General features: G+C 32.3%; 2 protein-coding genes across 3 annotated transcripts in view; one reads left to right on the forward strand and one right to left on the reverse strand.

Moving 5' to 3' along the window:
• Positions 1–10,379, forward strand: LOC111056879 (golgin subfamily A member 6-like protein 22). 2 transcript variants are annotated; one of them, XM_039428519.1, is made up of 5 exons: positions 1–278; positions 2,402–2,457; positions 3,594–5,259; positions 8,259–8,413; positions 9,387–10,379. In XM_039428519.1, exons 1-5 carry the CDS (start codon positions 114–116, stop codon positions 9,535–9,537), a joined length of 2,193 nt encoding a protein of 730 aa, XP_039284453.1. In that variant the 5' UTR covers positions 1–113; the 3' UTR covers positions 9,538–10,379. The 2 variants fall into 2 exon arrangements, with proteins under 2 accessions (XP_039284453.1, XP_039284454.1); XM_039428520.1 differs by lacking the exon at positions 2,402–2,457.
• Positions 5,620–19,252, reverse strand: part of LOC111056889 (palmitoyltransferase ZDHHC23-B) — a 22,612-nt gene continuing 8,979 nt past the window's right edge. Inside the window, exons 5-6 of the mRNA XM_022344302.2 lie at positions 12,170–12,267; positions 5,620–8,061 (exon numbers count right to left, since the gene is read on the reverse strand). Coding sequence (XP_022199994.2) covers positions 12,233–12,267 — 35 coding nt within the window. The 3' untranslated portion in view covers positions 5,620–8,061; positions 12,170–12,232. The remainder of the gene's footprint in view (positions 8,062–12,169; positions 12,268–19,252) is intronic.

Consider the following 19,252-nt stretch of genomic DNA (forward strand, 5'->3'; position numbering starts at 1 on the left):
CAACGGATTTATAAACAAATATATGAGAGCAGCAGACAGCCTCTTGTTTGTATACAAAATGTCACAGCATAGCAGACGGCAATATTAAAAGGATACTAAAAATAGTTAGAATTATGAGCGTTTACGGACAAGTTGGGCTTCACCCAGATCTGGTTGATGATGTAATGGAAGAGTTGCTAGATTCCAATATAATTAGCATGAAAAATGTACATTTACTAAAAAATGATAGAATTTTCATGCCAAATCCTGCAGTTGTTATGGATGCAAGACATGAACAGGTACATACCGGCTCACTTTTTATAAAGATTTTCTTTTAATTGTAATATTTAATGTAGGTATTCTCAAATCAACTATTTATGTGTAAATTTCAATTGAGATAATTTCACGTTTTATTAGGCTACGATAAAGAATAAACTTTCAATTTAATAACTACTGAATGTTTGTTTATTCAATTCTACAATTTATGTCTTATGTAAGCTGTTGTAATGTAGCCGATTATTTGACATGAATTTTTACAAACCGAGAGCATCCATTGTTTAAAAAACTGAAAGTGTCGACGACGGTGAAAATTCATGACAAGTAAAATTGGAGTGAAAAATGTATGCCTATTGGCAGTCGGTTACGAGGAGGGGACCTGGAAATATCTACAGCAGATAATCGGGCCCGGCTCCACCCCTCTGTTCCGAGACACCATTTTCCTGGTTCAGTGAGTTGCTAATATTATCAATTTTATTATTATATATATTTCATCTTTTTTATTGAAGGCAAATCCTGTAATTATTCTATTGTTTGTTTAAAAAGTTTTTTTTAAATATTATTTTATTTAAGTTTCCAGTTTCATTTTGAGTTACAATTTAATTAAATTGATTACTTAGTCTCCAAAATATAATCTGTTGTTTTTATCCTTTTAAAATATAGTTCCTTTCTCTTGAGTTATAGAGTTATAGTGAGGTCCATGTTATAATGACAGTATTTGATAAACTTTGGTTTTGCTATCCTTGTCTATCATTCGACAAAGCCGGTGGTACTATCCTTTTCTAGGTCCACAACGAAGCCAACTTTGTTTTTGACGGTTTAGAAATATAATTAATCAATGCAGAGAATGGGCATCGCTATTCTTCTATCTTTATCCACTGCCATTATAACGTGGACCTCACTATAGATCAATTTAACCTCACGCAAGCCAAGCGATTCCCCCATTATAAGTTGTTACCATAATGTCTAGGGTTGTTCTCACAACCCTATGATACCAGCTCAATACCATACCTCTAATATAAATTAATACCTTATTACATTTTTTTTAAAAATATATTTTGGAGAACCGATTTAATTAAATTGGAACCTTAAATAAAATAATAATATTAAGAAAACTTTTTAAACAAACAATAGAATAATTACAGGATTTGCCTTCAATAAAAAAGATGAATAATATATAATGATAAAATTGATAATATTAGAAACTCAATGAACCAGGAAAATGGTGTCTCGTAACAGAGGGGTAGAGCCGGGCCCGATTATCTGCTGTAGATACTTCCAGGTCCCGTCCTCGTAATCGACTGCCAAGAGGCATACATTTTTCAGTCCAATTTTACTTGTCATGAATTTTCACCGTCGTCGACACTTTTAATTTTTTAAACAATGGATGCTCTCTCGGATTGTAAAAATCATGTCAAATAATCGGCTACATTACACTTATTATAATGGATGAACTTGAGCTTATTTATATAGTTTCATTATTTTGATAGGGCCTACATATTTAAAAGTTTAATCACTGATTGGGCTACATATTTAAAAGTTTAATTACTCAGAATTACTAATACCGTATACTGTACGGTATCGCCGTTATAATATATTATTCTATTTTAGACACAATAACTAGTTATGAGTATTTATTTCCCATAATCAATTTTTCATAACACTTTTGATAATAGGGAATAAAATCCCCTATTATCGAGTCTGAAATAAAATAATTTTTCCCTAACAGATCGTTCATTAAGTCTATATGGTAGTAATTCGTTCATTCGTTCATTAAGTCTATATGGTAGTAATTCTTTGTAATTAAGTAATATATTGAGCTTATTTATAAGGTAGTAGCTTACTTATATGGTAGTAATTCTTTGTAATTAAGTAATATATTGAGCTTATTTATAGTTGAGTATAATAAATGGATGAAATTAACTTGTTTTGTTGATGTATAGACTTGCCAGTGCCGGTCTGAGGTATGTAAAACTTTGAAATATTATAAATAATCACTCAAGCAAATTATTTCTCTCATCCAATTCTATTTACTGAAGATCATCACTCTTTTCTATAATGTCCAGCCTACCGCAATATGATGTTGAATATTATAGCAGATTTTAAGTTATACTTTAACTGTTCATTGTTAATAAACATGTTTCAGGTAAACAAGAAAATTACTAGGCACTCACAAGGTGTTAGCAACGGATCAGGAAAGCAGTAAGTAGGCTTATAGAACATTTCTATTTTCAGATGAAGTTTCAATATCCATTTGACTTAATTTTAAGTTTCTCAATTCACTATATTCTTAACTTTTTAAAAATAAATAAATAAAAGACCATTCTGTTCTGTTGATGCATCATCTACGGGAAAAATAACCAAGTTATTTATTTCAGCTTGGTTTTTTTGTTTTTATTCCTGGGTAAAGAGAGGAAACTATTATATTTCAAGTCAATTGATAAGTAAATGAGTTATAAGCTATTAACAAATGTCTCAAGTTAAGAATTGAAATTCTTAAGGCCTACAACGGAGAAATGAAAATTATAATATATTTTTATGTTGAAATTCAATCACTGGTAGAATTTTACAAACAACAGAAAAAAATTATACAATACAGACGAAGAGAGTGTGGATGCTTGTTGAAAAATTCGTTGGAAATAAAATATGGTACCTAAGCTAATTTTTTATGGGAATTACTGTAGCCTGTAATGTATTACAGCATTGTTTTTTTTTGCTAAATGCAGACTTTCAGCTAGGATAGATTCATTTCAATTGACTTCTGGTTTCGAATTTGTCCAAGATATTATTTAAAAAAATAAGTTGTCAGCATCACCATACCGACATAGTAAATTTGAAAAATATATAGGCTTTTAACAAAAATCAAACTTGATACACAATGCATTATTATTGTAAAAAACCATGGTACAATAATATGATTAAGCAATATCAGTATTATAATTATAGTGTCACAATAGGCTATCAGTAACAAAACTTATAGCAGATATATTTAATATCAGTGTAATTTTAATAAAAAATTGTGATAGAAGTTTCTTGTTCGGTTCGGAAGTGAACTAATCAGAAAAAATAAAAATTCTAGTTGATACATTTTTTTGGACTTGAAATTAAGTGTAAATCAAATCATGATCTCTACATAACCTATGGACTGTTCATTTTGAATTTATTTCATTGACAATCACAAATCATAATTATAAATTAAGGTTGAAAGCAGTTTTGGGCGAATGCCTGTAGTTTGCACCTGGATTGTATCTATTGTCTATGAATAAATAAGTGCAGAAAATCTATTCCTATACTTAAATTTTCATCTGAATTTACCAATTATTTTGATGATTTTATAGGAAACCACCTACATCTTCCAAGGAACATCACATCCGTCTACAAATGCTGCAAGTAGAGAACGAGATACAACAGTTCAAGAAAGAAGTGGATTACGAAAGACAAAAACTGCATCTGATAGCAAAACTGACAACGCTGGGTAAGAGTAAGCTAGCCAATAGGAGCAATGCTAAGATATGCAGTCCACCAGCAATGCCTGTCACTCATGTTGTCACACAGTTGAAAACCAACGTGAGAGAAGACTGCATTGGAAACACTGAGACTTACCACAGTACAAACAATAAGGATATACCTGCGAATCATACAATTATAATTCAATCGGCTCCATTAGAGGTACTGAGTTACAAAAACGTTCTTCCAGAAATTGAGTGTCCCAGCTATTCGTCAAGTTTCTGCCCTCATAAGAAAATGGGAGGCGGTGGTGCAGTTATTAGAGAAATTACAAATGGATATAGTGAGGATAGAGTTGTTGAGGCTCAGGAGAATTCTGCGGAGAAATTCAAAGCAATAGAGATAGTTTGTGAATCAGTTGTTGGTGGGTTTGATTGTGAGGAGACTTGGTTGTATGAGGAGGCAGAAAAAGAGAGTAAAAAGTTTCCAAATCTTGAGGAGGAGCAGCAGGAGGAAAAAGAGATTGGGGAGAGAAGTTTTGATTCGAAAAGAGTTCATAACATTTTGAGGAAGTATTGGGATAAGTGGGTAGTATTGGCTAAGAGGAACAATTCAAAACAGGTAAAAATGAAAACGGGATGTTTGAACAAAAGTGAGAGAAATTTGAATAGGTTTTTGAAGAAACTGGAGGAGAGAAAGAAAGTTATATCTAGATCGTTGTCAATTGAGTCTGATGAATCAAGTGAGAGAACAAGTTCATCAAGTGATAAAAGCAGAGAGAGTAGTGTAGGTTCCCAAAGCCAAGTGTTCACGAATCGACTCGAAGCACAAAAATCGATAATAAAGGAGCAACAATCAAAAATTGAGATGCAAAACAAATTGATAGAGCAGTTGAAGTTTGAGAAAATACAACAAGAAATTAAGGCGTCTGAGAGTAATCTTCGACTAAATGTGATTGAAACGTTGAATAACTGCGAACAGAAAATCAAACCAGCCGCAAAGTGTTTGAAAGCTGTTATCAGCGACATAAATAGAGGTTTCGATGAGAAGAAAAATGCGAAATTCGATTTTGTGACAAGGATGAACGATCGCGCAGAGCACAGGAAGGAGCGATGGAATGTGATAAGAGAGAAGAGGAAGATGCAGGAAGAAGAAGCCGAAAGAGAGAAGTTAGCTGAAGAAGAGAAACGGAAAAACGAGGAGGAAGAACGCCGAAGGAAAATTTTACAAGAGAAAAAAGAGAAAGCCGAAATGAAGAAGGAGCAAGAACGGAAGAAACAGGTGGAAATCGCCGAGTTTCACAGGAAATGCGCCATGGCTGATGATTTTTACGCAGCTAAATTGATGAATAAGGTTTTCAAAGTGTTGAGCAAAAATGTTTCGCTAGTGGAAGATAGTCTGGTTGAAGCCAAACGACATTTCAATATGAAGATGGTGAAGAAATGTTTTGATGCTTGGAAAAATCATTCTTTCTTCACCCTAACACACAAGTTACTATTGGCAGAGGCGTTCTGTCACTATAACACACTGCAAAGATGCTGGGATCAATGGATCATGGTGAGTAGGGAATATTTTGAAAATTATCAATAAACATTTATTTATGAATGAATATTCTTTGGATATTCAAGTTAAATTATTTAAAGAGGTTTTATGCAAAATATCAGCACTTGAAACCTTTGAGGCGATGCAACTGTTTGTATATAGAATATGTTCAGAATTTCAATTTTTATATTTTTCTAAACATTAGTGGTTTAAATTGATTTTTGAAAAAATGATGGAAATCTTGAATATTGTTTTACCTGAAATGATATTCATGAGAGCAAACTGAAACAATTGTAAATCAAAGTCAATGAGCAAAAATATTATTCTCTTATCATACGACTTGTATGTGGTAGTTGAAATTAATAGAGAAAGTTATAACAACAAACACTTTTTATTACAATTCAAAATCAATCTAGCAATGTCTCACATTATCAAAAGCCAAACTTATGTTTATTCTTTTATAAAGAAACAATAAGACATAACTATAATAAATAGGCCTGCTTACTAGGAATTTGTTTGATATCAAACTATCTACACGCCTTACCTTGTGGGTAGACTCTTCGGAATAATCAAGTTTCACTATTATATACCGGGTGTCCCACGAAGAAGTTTACACGTATGATTTCATATTACGTGCCCATTCATGCACAAAACTTTTTTAAATTTTACACAGTTTACAAAGTAGGTTCTGGAAATATTCTGGGAAAATTTCAACTCCCTAACCTTCGTAGAAACAAAATGGCGGCATATTGAAAAACTATACCTTAAGGACATTACAAAGGTGTTTTTGGTTTTATAAAATATTTTTATTGTTGCACTTCAAGGCAATATGACTTGAAAAAAAACTAGAACATAGCCTAATGAAAAACCTTAAAGTCCAAAATTGAAATCCATTCACAGCCACACACTGATAACAGCGCTTAAGAAATGATTTGTAAGCTCTTAAAAAGAAACTCTGCGGTATCCGGAGAAGTTCCTCTTCTATTTATAGTTTTCGTTCCTCATCATTATTGAAGCTATGGGTATAAACTCTTTCCTCCAAGTAACCCCATAAAAAGAAGTCACAAACAGTTAAATCTGGTGATCGGGGTGGCCAATCTACAAAATCACTTCCACGACCAATCCAACGGCCATGGAGTTTGTCATTTAGTAATTACTTGACATGATTTGCGAAATGTGGTGGAGCACCATCTTGTTGGGAGATTGCTTGATCCATTTCTGGTACCATCCAATGAGGCAAGACTACCGCAACGTAGTGAACAAATCAGATAATAACTCATCAAAGTAGTTTTTATAGGAAGCGAATTGTTAAAATCAAAATGTCGCCATTTTGTTTCTACGAAGGTTAGGGAGCTGAAATTTTCCCAGAATATTTTCAGAACCTACTTTGTAAAGTGTGTAAAATTTAAAATAGTTTGGTGCATGAATGGGCACGTAATATAAAATCAACCGTGTGAACCTCTTCGTGGGACACCCGGTAATACTTGATATGTAAAACTTGAGATATCACTCACATAGATCACACTTGTTAAAATACATTATTAATTATTTTTAATGTACTTGTTGTTAAAATGACATTATTCTAATATTGTTTTGATTTGAATTAAGAACATTTTCATCTCAGAATGGCATTTACTAATTATTTATTCACATGTATAATGATAAAAGTTGAACATTTAATCAATTATTGTATTATTGAATAGAGTGTTGATAATGTATTGTCGTGAATTGTATCATCAATAAGAAATTCAGATTGAATAGTAGCCAAATAATATAGGAACTTCTAGTTGAATAGGATTTTTCGGATATGAGATGGGGACTAATATAGTTTGACTTAATATAGTATCACATTGAAGAATAATACAATGTATAATAATACATAATGTATAATCATATCAATAATTCAGTTGATAGAATACACCATGTTTCAAGAACTTTGATTGTGACTAGATGTACACGAAATTTTGCTTTGGGCAGAAATATTATTGTATAAGGGCCTAGCCACACGAGGGTTTTTTTAGGCACGACAGGACATGATTGACTGATTGGGATGGCGAATCAAGTGAACTTCAGGTCAAGCCAATTGGAGAGCGTCCTGTCCGGACGTGTCGACTGAAAAACGCCTCGTGTGACTTGGTTCTAACTAGAAACCCACAAAAAAATTAAATTTGTGAATGAACTAGAAAGCATTGTAAAGTAGGTATTTGAAAATGCGATGAGTTGACATATTGTTTGGTTCACATTAACTTATAAGTGTCCTACACAACCAAAAAAAATAAATTGAAGGGTACAATAGAAAGCAGAGAAGGATGATTATTGAACAAATTTCTTATAAACTATAGTTGAGTCGTTTCAAGAAGCGACCATAGCGACCATCTTAGAAGGTTTGCTTAGCTGCCCATACAAACTCACATGTCGTTTCCTATACCGACTTTGGTGGCATCAAAAACATACTTTGGTACATAAATTATCAATTATCTTCAATTGAAAAATTTGAACAAAACATCTCCTTTCCACTAACTCATATAGCTTCAACATTATTTAAAATAACTGGATATATTTGAATTAAAATACGAGTTATTTCAATAAATTACCTAACTAATACTATGGGAATTACTTATCTATTACTATAGCAATAAATTATTAAATGACTCAAATTCATTGATTTATAAGCTTTTTGGCTATCTACTTATGCTTATTTATATGCTTGTAAGCATTTTTGACCTTGTAATGATAGCAATGCGGTTTTATTTACATCAATAATTGAATAATCTAATTTAACCAGTCGCATGAGCCATCAATCGTTGAGTCAGTGACCTGAAACAGAGATTTAATTAAAAAATTTTGATTACACAAGGATAAACAAGAAACAGTTTATTATATTGAATAGGATTTTATAAAATATGTTATTCATAACCTATTTTCAAGCTTATTTTCGTGCAAAATTGTGAAGTTCAAAACTGTATATGTTGGAACAATAATTTTTATTTCATTAGTTTTGATCAACTTTCCAGTGTCACAAAGAATCGGTAAAGAACCAACAAGTAGCTGAGGATTTTTTCGACTCTAAAGTACAAGAACGTGTATTGCGCAGATGGAAGATGTTCAGAAAGCAGGAGCAAATAACCCTGAAGGAAAAGGCTGAAATAGCTTCCAACTATCATAACAGGTGAACATAATTTTTGTTATATATTGAAATCTTTAGGAGCAAATGCATTGAACACCGGACATTTTCTGTGATTTGCAAGCACAGAATAAAACGTATTATATAATAATCCTTATATGTTAATAATCCCAGGTCTGCTGGATGTAGTTGTAGTATGATTGAGCGCGTTGATCATCACAAATACCTGGGCGTTGTCTTGGATTCCAAGATGAGTTGGGTACAACATGGTCCAGTGTGCTAAGAATAGGCTAAGAAAGCTGCTTCACGCATTTTCAGAGCTTAGTAATGTTCTGAGTGTGGATCAGTGCAAAGTAGTTTACTTTGCCTATGTCCAATCTATAATACTATATGGAATTCTAGCTTGGGGAGGGGCTTCCTCCTTAGTCGTTGAGCCTCTTGCAGTCACCCAAAGATCAATATTATAAAAAAAAATTAAAGAGAGACTTTAGATACCCAACAATACAATTGTTTATCGAATTTCCCGTACTGAATGTTAGACAGCTTTTTATTAAATCTTTAATGATCCACATCAAAAAAATACAAAACTGAACTTCTGGGAGAAACAGTTAACCATAGCTACTCAACTCGCCACAGATCCAATTACAGCTGTGAGATACCTCAGCTGACTCACGGCTCTGAATTGACAAATCCTTCATACCTGGCCCATATCTTGTACATAAATGTGCCAGGGGTGATTAGGGAAGCAGAGGCATTTAGTTTGGTAGTGTTTAGGAAGAGGGTGGACAGGTGGCTGTACCAGATTGGTTGGGAAGCTTCAGAAGAACTACTCCAATCTCGTTATGCTTGGTTACCAACACGACTTCAAGGTTTCCAGACAATTGATTGGTATTTATTTTATCATTGATATAACCGATTTGACTGTTTTGCCTTTCTGGTTTATGCTTTTTTTTTATTCTCTCTTCTGAGAATTTGCTCGCTTAATTAATTTTGCTCTCTGTTATTTCTATTGCTCTAGGAAACTACTGAAGAAATGTTTGGACAATTGGAGGAAGTTTCCAAAACTCATGTACAAGGAGAGAGAGAAAGAGCAGAGGATTAGACAATGGCACGACAAAGTACAAGAAATACTCCCAGACTTCAGTCCAGTGTTGCTGGATGATTCTTGATCTTTGGGGATTACAAAACTTCAATAATTCAATTCTGATTCACCCGAAGTAAAGTCGCCATTAGAACATAATAAAATTAATATAGACTATTTCAATTTGTATCAAACAATTCTAATCAATAACTTTATATATTCAATCTATTTTTCACATTTTTAAAACGTATTTAAATATTCCATCCATTTCATATCTCAAGAGAATACAAGTTTCTTAATGTTATGCTATGTTTTTTCTATCCTGACTAATAAAGAAAGATTCGCTAGAAATAAAAGTATCAAAAACAAGAAGGAGAATCATATAATAAGTTATTATAATAAGATGCCATTTTTTCATTGAAATATTTTCAACATAATATGTACAAAATTACTAGGATTTCAGAAAAATGCGTTAATGTGAGATTACTTGAAACTACACAGGGTTGAAAAGTATTCAAAAGATAGACAATAAATATAAAATTTGTTGGAGTAATTGAGTAGCTTTTTTATAATTAGATTAATACAAGTCTGACAATGTATTTTTCAAACATAATATGAAGTACCGTAGGTAGTTTTTGAAACTGTATTAAAATTTCTGAATTGGTATATATAAAAATGTGAAATTATTATCAACTTTTTTGTGAATGTATTTTTCAAACATAATATGAAGTAGGTAGTTTTTGAAACAGTATTCAAATTTCTGACTTGGAATTTATAAAAATGTGAAATTATTAACTTTTTCGTGAGGGCTGCTCCAAGATTTATCTCGAAATTAGAAAAAAACTCAGTATCCTTTTAAAAACTCATCTTTTTTACTCACCACGATATGTTTCCACATATTAATGTCATTTTCAAGCAAGTGATTCACTTACTTAATAACTTACTTAAACATTTTAAAATGCCATATATGTCGTAGTGAGTATAAAATAAAGTTTTAAAAAAGGGTACTGTAATTTTTCAATTTCCAGACAAAATTTGTGAAGTTTCATGAGTAGATTTATTGTATTTTGCGGATGATGCCCACAACATTACATTCGATTAAATTCTAAAATCGTTGCCAATACATCGAGTAAGTGGATAATAATAAAAGTATTCCTCTTACCTCTTACTGACATTTTTTTATATCGTGTATTAACTTTGTATTCTTTATTATGCAATATACATTTTATACATCAGCAAGTGTTTTTCATTGTTCCATTTTTACCAATTGAGATTGATATTTTAGATTCTATTTAGAATTCGAACCTTTCAATTCATGGACAAAATACAAGGTGCGGCAGAAAGGATGAACGGTTTTCAAAAAAGTAATATGTCGTTACCTATGCATAAAAAAAAACATTTATTTACAGAACAATATTCACATTATTTTAGAATTTTAGAAAATTAATGTTTGAAAACAATATCTGACAGGTGACGGCCGTTTTCAGCAATGCACTTTACAAGCCGCTCTCGGAAGTTGGATTGTACTCTTTCTAACATTGCCCTGCCAATTTGTTCGACTTCCTCATGAATTGCTCCCTTTAGTTCTTGAAGTGTACGTGGTTTATGCTGGTGAACACGTGACTTCAGGAAACCCCACAAGAAGTAGTCGCACATGGACAGGTCTGGAGAACGAGGAGGCCAATCAATGTCACCAAACCGAGAAATGATGCGACCACGAAAAACAGCCCGAATTGCTTCCATTGAATTTCTTGCTGTGTGAGCTGTCGCCCCGTCCTGCTGAAACCATACTTGCCGGATTGGAAAACGTTTCCTTCTTAATTCAGGAAGGAAGAATTCAGTGAGCATCTGTCTATAACGTTGAGGTTACAATTACAGTGGTCCCGTTGTCGTCTTTAAAAAAGTTTGGACCAATAACAAATATACTGCTCACAGCACACCAAACTGTCACCTTGGGACTGTGTAATGGTCTCTCATGCATTAATTTTGGATTTTCATCTGACCAATAACGATAGTTCTGCTGATTAACGGTACCATTCAAATGAAAATGTGCTTCATCTGTCGTAAACAAAATGTTTTCATTTTGGTCAAATATGGCATCCATTTCTCGAGCAAAATTCAGCCGCTTTACATAATCGCCAGGATTCAATTGTTGAACCATGGCCATTTTGAAGGGATGAAATCCTAGATCTTTATGTAAAATACGTCTTACTGACCGATCACTGATGTTCAGTTCAGAAGAATGTCTCCTAGCAGAACTACGGAGTATGGCTTGCCGAACTCTTTCCACATTTTGTGGAGTGCGTACAGTGCGATGAGCCCCTGGTGGTCGTTTATTCATTACTTTTCCTACTGAACGAAATGATTTAACCCAACGTAAAATGGTGTTACGAGTGGGTACATTTTCATTTCTCGCAAGATTGAAATGACGACGAAACTCGCGCTGAACTGTAATGATACTCTCATTATTATGCACAAAACTGTCGTAAGTAAACACACGATGTTGCACATTTTACGAATCCATGATGCCGATTAAACAATGACTAGAAAAAATGGTATGATCTACCGAACACATGTTCACTTCAGCTGCCCCAATTCGACTACCCAAATCAGAATACTATCTGTTCTAAAAACATCCACCCTTCCTGCCGCACCCATTATATTTTACAGGATGAACTTTACAATAATATATATTTAAGAAATATTATAAATTTACTCACCTATCCTAGATATTTGTGCTTTGGGAATTATTATCTGAATTTGGTGAGTCTCCTGCGAGTTTTTTATACAGTCTGTGAGCTACTAGTCATCTTTGGACCTGAAAAATTGATAAATTCACAATTTTTAAAATGTCTTCAAAGTTCCCATGAATCAGACTTCATTTTTCAAAAGTAGGTAATAACTTATTGATTCATATTACACAAATAATATCTACATTATTTTTATTCAAATATGGATATCGACAACTTTATTTTGGTCGTTCTCACGTAATTTGGGCAAGTGGATGGCCAGTAACTAAGTAGTTTTTGCCAGTAATCAACTGACATGAAATGTACGGCACACAGATGAATTAATAACATGAATGAGATGAAATTATTGGAGTAGGTAGTAGATTGCAATTTGAAGATGATTGAGATTTCTAGAAGATATTTCATGATTCAAAATGATGAAATTACTTTTTGATAAAATGTCCCCTTATTCGGTAGCCAAAAGTGAGGGAAATGAGTTATAATTTGAATTATAATTTATACGAGTAACAACTGATTCCAGAAACAACGTCTTCTAAAGGTAGGCGCACACAGATCGCCATCGGACGGATCGGACGATTAGATTTGATGCATTGTTTTCAATTGGAGTGTGCATATCTATACGATCCGCATCAAGGAGCATATACGATGCTATCCGCATCGTATAGGTATGCACACTCCAATTGAAAACAATGCATCAAATCTAATCGTCCGATGACGATCTGTGTGCGCCTACCTTAACACTGCGATTTCGATCTATAAATTATTTATTTTTATACAATAATACAGAATACGAACAATGATGGTAATAAGAATAGATTGATAAAGGAGGCAAAATAACTTGTTTGAATAAGAGTATTAACTGAAGAATGTAGGAATAGAAAACATGATGTGAAGGAAATATTCTTAAAATAATAAAAAACACGCATTACCTGAAAAATTTGTTGCCCAAATAATGTTTCGCATTTTTGGCTTGAGTGTCACAATGCATGCATTCGTTACAAAAGTTAACGATTCGAGTAAGGTAAGATAGAATAAGCAAAGATTCGACAGAATCAAAGTACATGAAAATACAACGATAAAATATTTAACAGAGACAAACATGCATGAAACAAAATTTACTTTATTGTACTCAAATAATCTAGACAGAAATTAATAAAAACTTATCAAAGAACTATAGAAAGTTAATTAAAAGAGCAGAGCTGATGAACTTGATGAGCTTTTATATTTTCTATGGATTTAGTATAATGAAAAATGATAAACTACATTCTAAAATTGATAGTCAAGCAATAAAACATGTTGAGATAATACCCTCGTTATGTTATGTGAAAACAATTTTAAACACAATTTGTTTCTGATTTTAATTAGTCAGAGTTGACCGACATGAATTGAGTTTTACAATAACCCTTGAGAGCCGTGGACAAGTTCATTCAAATCATGCCATATAGCACTCCATGCAAGCTGAATAATAGCATATTTGACACTAAACTTTACAACTTATATAGTTTATATAATAATCTACAGTATTTAATGAAAACTATAGTTATTGTATTTACATATATTGTAGCGGAAGTTACAATACATTCTCATCAATTCAGATAATATGTGTATGTTTCCATGCAAGCATGGTCCCCGGCAAATAACAGATTCACAATGATAACAATGAAACATTCATTCAAAATAATACTATTTGAACAGATGCGAATAAGCCTGCATTCTCTTTAGTTTGTAATTTTATCTAGACGTACAGATTTATTTGTTTGATCTGGATCTTTGAACTCGCTATGACATTTTCTAGGTAAAAACTGTTCTAGAGATCAAAAATTGTCGAGGTGATTGCAGATTTTTTTTTGTAAATAGAAATGATTATTAACAATGAAGTATTTTAATAGAGGTACTTGAATGTTCAATTGTAATAGAAATTACTAGTACTTTACTACTCTTAATATTTTTTATACATATAAACACAACTAGTTTTGAGCACTTATGCCATTTTCAAGTGTAAAAATTTTGAATTCAAAATTTAAAAAATAAAGAGGGCACTAGTCATTTTAAACAATTATTAAAAAATTTCATCAATCACACTATAAATGAAGTTTAAGTTGCAGGATCATGATTTCATATTCAACTTTTTTCACATTTCATGTGAAACAATGAATTAGATGGATATAGTCTAAAAAGAGGAATGAGCTTGTTACTGCAGTTTGATGATTGTAAAATCCACTAAATGTAATTAATATGTGATGTAATTCATTTATTGGATTAAAAATCGCTTCCGGTGGTTCGGAGCCCACCTCAAGCTGAAGATCTTGATCATTATCCTTCCCAATACTCATAGAAATTGTGGTAATGATAAAAAGTTACGATCCTCAAGAGAACTCGTGAATTCATATGTGAATGTAATGATAACCATTATTATTTGACTTGCTGTACAGAGACAATCAATTCTCTAAAAAAACAAGTTTTTATCCAATGTTTTGCTCTTTCTGGGCTTATAACTCTCAAACAATGCATCACAAAAACTGATGCTTATTGTAGGTTAGTAAAGCATTAAATTCTCTTTGAAATGATGTATTTTCACTATTCCAAGTTTTCCTTTCATTGGTATATAGCAGCTTCAATGTAGGGGTAAAATTTTCATTGCTGCAACAATTGATCGATTGACAATGACATTTGAAGGGGGTGTCTGTGACACAATTTTTTACTTTGCAGCTTGATTTGGACTAGTTAGTGGGTGAACATAGCAAAAGTGCGAATCTTTATCCCCTCTGTTGAAGGTGTGGAACAGCTGAGTTGACACTTGTTGCAGCAACGAAAATTTCACCCCCCTACATTGAAGCTGCTATAACAATGAAAGGAAAACTTGGAATAGTGAAAAAATACATTATTTCAAGAGAATTCAATGCTCTGCAAACCTCCGATAAGCATAAGTTTTTATGATGCATTGTTGGAGAGGTGTAAGCCCTGAAAGAGCAAAACATTGGATAAAACCTGTTATTTTAACAATTACACACATTCAAGAGCGAATAAATATCTCGGGAACTGTTTGGAATATCAAAAATTCGACAAAGTTAGTTAAGTCGATTGAACTCATTATTCTCAAGATATGAGCGTGGAAGACGCTGAAAAATGCAACTTTTAAACCACCCTCATCCCTCCCTCTAGCACATAAGTTAGGAATGGGGACTTTTGATATGTTCTCCTCCTAACTAGTCTCAACAAAGCTGCAAAGTCAAAAATTGTGTTTTAAACATTCCTTCCAAAATCCTTTGTCAATTGGTCTATTCTTGCAAAATGGAGATTTCACATTCAACACTGAAGCTGCTGCAAAAGGTGTCGGGAAATTCGTAAAAGTGTGAATTATACATAAAATTGAAGAGAATACAATGCTCTATAAGCTTATAATCAGCATGAACTCATCCTGTCGATTTTTAAAACGTTATAGAAGCGAAAATAGGAAAAAAACTGGTGGTAAATGTGTTTTTTCAAATATCACACTTTCAAGAGCGGATATCTCGAAAACTAGAGGATATATAAAAAAAGTTTAAGAATGAATATTGTAAGAAATTATGTAAGCTTTAATCTGTTATATGACAGTCAAGTCCTTGGGATATATATTTTTTGAGTTTTATGCGAGAAACCAAAAAATGGTACCTTCAAACCACCCCCACCCCTTAGCACAGGGGGTAAGGTGGGGACTTTTGATATGTTTACCTCCTTACTACCCTAAACAGAACTGCGGGGTCAAAAATTGTCTTTCCAACTTTTCCCTCTATAACCTTTCCTTGACTGGACTATAGTACTTTAATACTCTTAATATTTTTTATACATATTACAAAAATAGTTTTGAGCACTTATGCCATTTTAAAGTGTCAAAATCTTAAATTCGAAATGGAAAAAAAATAATGAGGGAACTCGTCATTTTTCATAATAAAAAATTATCAACACATTCCATCAATCACACTATACTAGACAGTTCAAGTTCAAGATCATGTTTCATATTACACTTTTTCACATTTCATGTGAAACAATGTAATTAGGTGAATATTATAAGAGGAATGAGCTTGTTACTCCAGTTGGATAATGCAAAATCAACTGAATGTAATTAATGTGATGTAATCCATTTATTGGATTGAAAATCGCTTCCAGTTTTCGAAGCTTGTCCACCTCTCATCCTCTCATCTCTGATCAAAGTGGTGTCGAAGTAGCTAACTGTGATTCAGTTAAAAACCTTGGAATTATTATGAACAAAAATCTTGACTGGTCTGATCAAATTAATAAGACTTGTAAATTCGTATTCTCTGCCATGCATTCATTGAAGAAGAAGCAAGATATTCTTCCCAGAAAAATTAGATTGTTACTAGTCAAATCGCTCATATTCCCACATCTTATGTATTGTATTCTGTGCTCAATGATATGCGAGTAACCTTAAACGATAAACTTCAGCGATGTCAAAACTATTGCCTCAGGTTTGTTTACTCTCTCCAACGCCATCAACGAATCACTCAAGCCCATATTGACAGTTCAACTTTAAAGTTACCTGATCAGAGAATGCTCATATAATCAAACTTGTTAGGGACATTTTAAGATATGGTGAACCAATCTATTTCAAAACGATTTTAAATTTGTCTCTGAAGGTAGGAGAATTGATGCTTCCCACACTAGAACAGATGAAAATACTCTAAGAATTCCAAATCATCGAACAACTATTTATACAAAATCCTTCCTTGTTAGCGGTTGTCGTGCATGGAATGCACTCCCAAATCAAATTAGGTCCATAGAGAGTCGAGCGGGCTTCACCCGTACATTGAGACATTATCTTTTAGAAAAAATGGCTGAAACTGTCCAACCCTAAAGCAGCATGACATTCAATTAAACCTTCCTTATTCCCTATCCTTATCCTTTATAATCATTTCCCTCCACTCCCAAGTAAAAATGATGGGTTTTCTCTTTTTATTTCATTCATGTAAATTTAGCATAAAAAATGTGCATAAGTTTAGTGCATAAATTTAGCATAAGATCGTTTCTTATTCAAACTCTTCCTCGAGTGGATCTTAGCAACCTCATTCTATATCCCTTACCCTCTCTTTTGTATTATAATTTCCCCTTCATAATTCCCTAATTAGAATTATTATTATTTCTTCATGAACTTTCATAATCATATTATCTTGTTATTTACATAAACTAATCTCTTTTGTACAATAATTTCCCTTTGTTATTAACATTATTTTTGGATTTAAATCAACAAATCTCTTTTCTAATAATAACTTCCATTCCCTCATTATTCCAATTATTATATCATATCGATTTTCTAATTATTGGGAATTAACTTTTTCTTTATTTTTATCCTTATTATTATTTACTCTTCTCTGTTAATTGATTTAACTCTGAATGATTTATCGTTTCTATGATTTGGTTTTTACTTATTGATATTTTTTTTCGCTTAGACATAATATTTCCTTTGAATTTTTAACTTTACTTTTTTTACGGTTAAGTGCTGAAGGGGAGGGTATCCTTGATACCCTCTCTGAGAATGGACTTCTTAAGGTCCAAACTTCACCGTTTCATGTGGAAACATTACAGTAGTACCTTAACTTTTGCATTCTTTATCATTTTTCTTGCTCAATATTATTGTAGAACTCATTAGTTTAATATGATTCACCATGTAATTTTACCGCTACTGATATTGTTTTAAACACTAGAACGTAAGTTGAATTATGTTTTGTTAAAACATGAATAAAGGAATCTAAATCATTATCCTTCCCGATACTCATAGAGATTGTGGTAATGATAAGAAATTGCGATCCTCAAGAAAACTCGTGAATTCATATGTGAATGTAATGATAACCATTATTATTTGACTTGCTGTACAGAGACAATCAATTCTCTAAAAAAACAAGTTTAAACATTCATGCTATCATCGGGATTTCAGTTTCAATTCTGCATACAACTGACCTATGACGTCATGAACTCATGAGCACTGAAACTTGAGTTTTGTATAAAGATATCACAGTTGAACAAGAATCGTATTTTTTTGTTAGGTACTCTATATCAAATATAAAATAAACAATGAGCTTGGTTAGCTGATAATTAGTGGACCAATAATCATTATGTGAATCCTTGAAGATGTATTGATTACAGAACAAATCGGATGAATAAAGCTCACACATTTGAAATCAGGTTTAAATTGCCACTTTCATATTCTCCACTTTTATTTGTATCTTTTATTCTTATTTGACTATGATACTTCTATACTATTTTAAGGTGACTGTAAGTAATTTTCATAACTGAGGTGACTCTCTCATTCTTCAGCAAGTAAGTTATAAAAATGGTTATTCTATAGGGTAATGATATTGGAGAAATCATAATCATACCATACTAAATTCAAGTGTCTTAGATATAATTTACTAAAAACACTTCATTCACATGGGCTACTTTTTAAATTAATAAAACAATTTAAAAAATCTTAAAGTACCCTTTATTTAAAAAAAAACATTAAAATAAAGGGTGCTTTAATATTTTTTATATTGTTTTATTAATTTATAATTTACAGTTGCATGCAAACGAGAAGAACCGCAACCAAACACATAGATGACGCACAGAATTGCACATACTGCTTTGAAAAAACAGAGTTGACAAATCAATTAAATACAGAACACGCATATCAAATCAAATACAAATTATAAAAGTAATCGATAATAAAGTATACAAGTATGTAGCCTATACGGACATAAGACAGAAATGAAATAAATAGATCAGTTTACTAATTTTAATGTGGAATTGAATCATAAAATTAAGGTTGGTTTAAATAATTCTTTGAGCATATTATACTATCCGATAAGAATATAAGAAATTTACCTATGTTTTATCTATGAATATAATGAATCAGTAATGGACCATAGTCCACACAATTCGAAACAAATGCATAGTTATCACTTGGCAAGATGATCAAGAAATAGTTCCTGAGCATGCATTTCAAATTATATCCTAGACAATTCAAAACAAATTCATATGTCCATAGTTATTGTTTGGCGAGTGAATAAATATATAATGCAT

This window comes from Nilaparvata lugens, chromosome 5, assembly GCF_014356525.2.
Source record: "Nilaparvata lugens isolate BPH chromosome 5, ASM1435652v1, whole genome shotgun sequence".
Classification (NCBI taxonomy): domain Eukaryota; kingdom Metazoa; phylum Arthropoda; class Insecta; order Hemiptera; family Delphacidae; genus Nilaparvata; species Nilaparvata lugens.

Excerpts from the sequence above, each read along its gene's own strand:
- LOC111056879 (XM_039428519.1), top strand. The coding sequence starts at position 114 with ATGAGCGTTTACGGACAAGTTGGGCTTCACCCAGATCTGGTTGATGAT. Across the intron at positions 279-2,401 it reads TGGATGCAAGACATGAACAG|GTAAACAAGAAAATTACTAG; the intron begins GTACATACCGGC and ends AACATGTTTCAG. Across the intron at positions 2,458-3,593 it reads AGCAACGGATCAGGAAAGCA|GAAACCACCTACATCTTCCA; the intron begins GTAAGTAGGCTT and ends ATGATTTTATAG.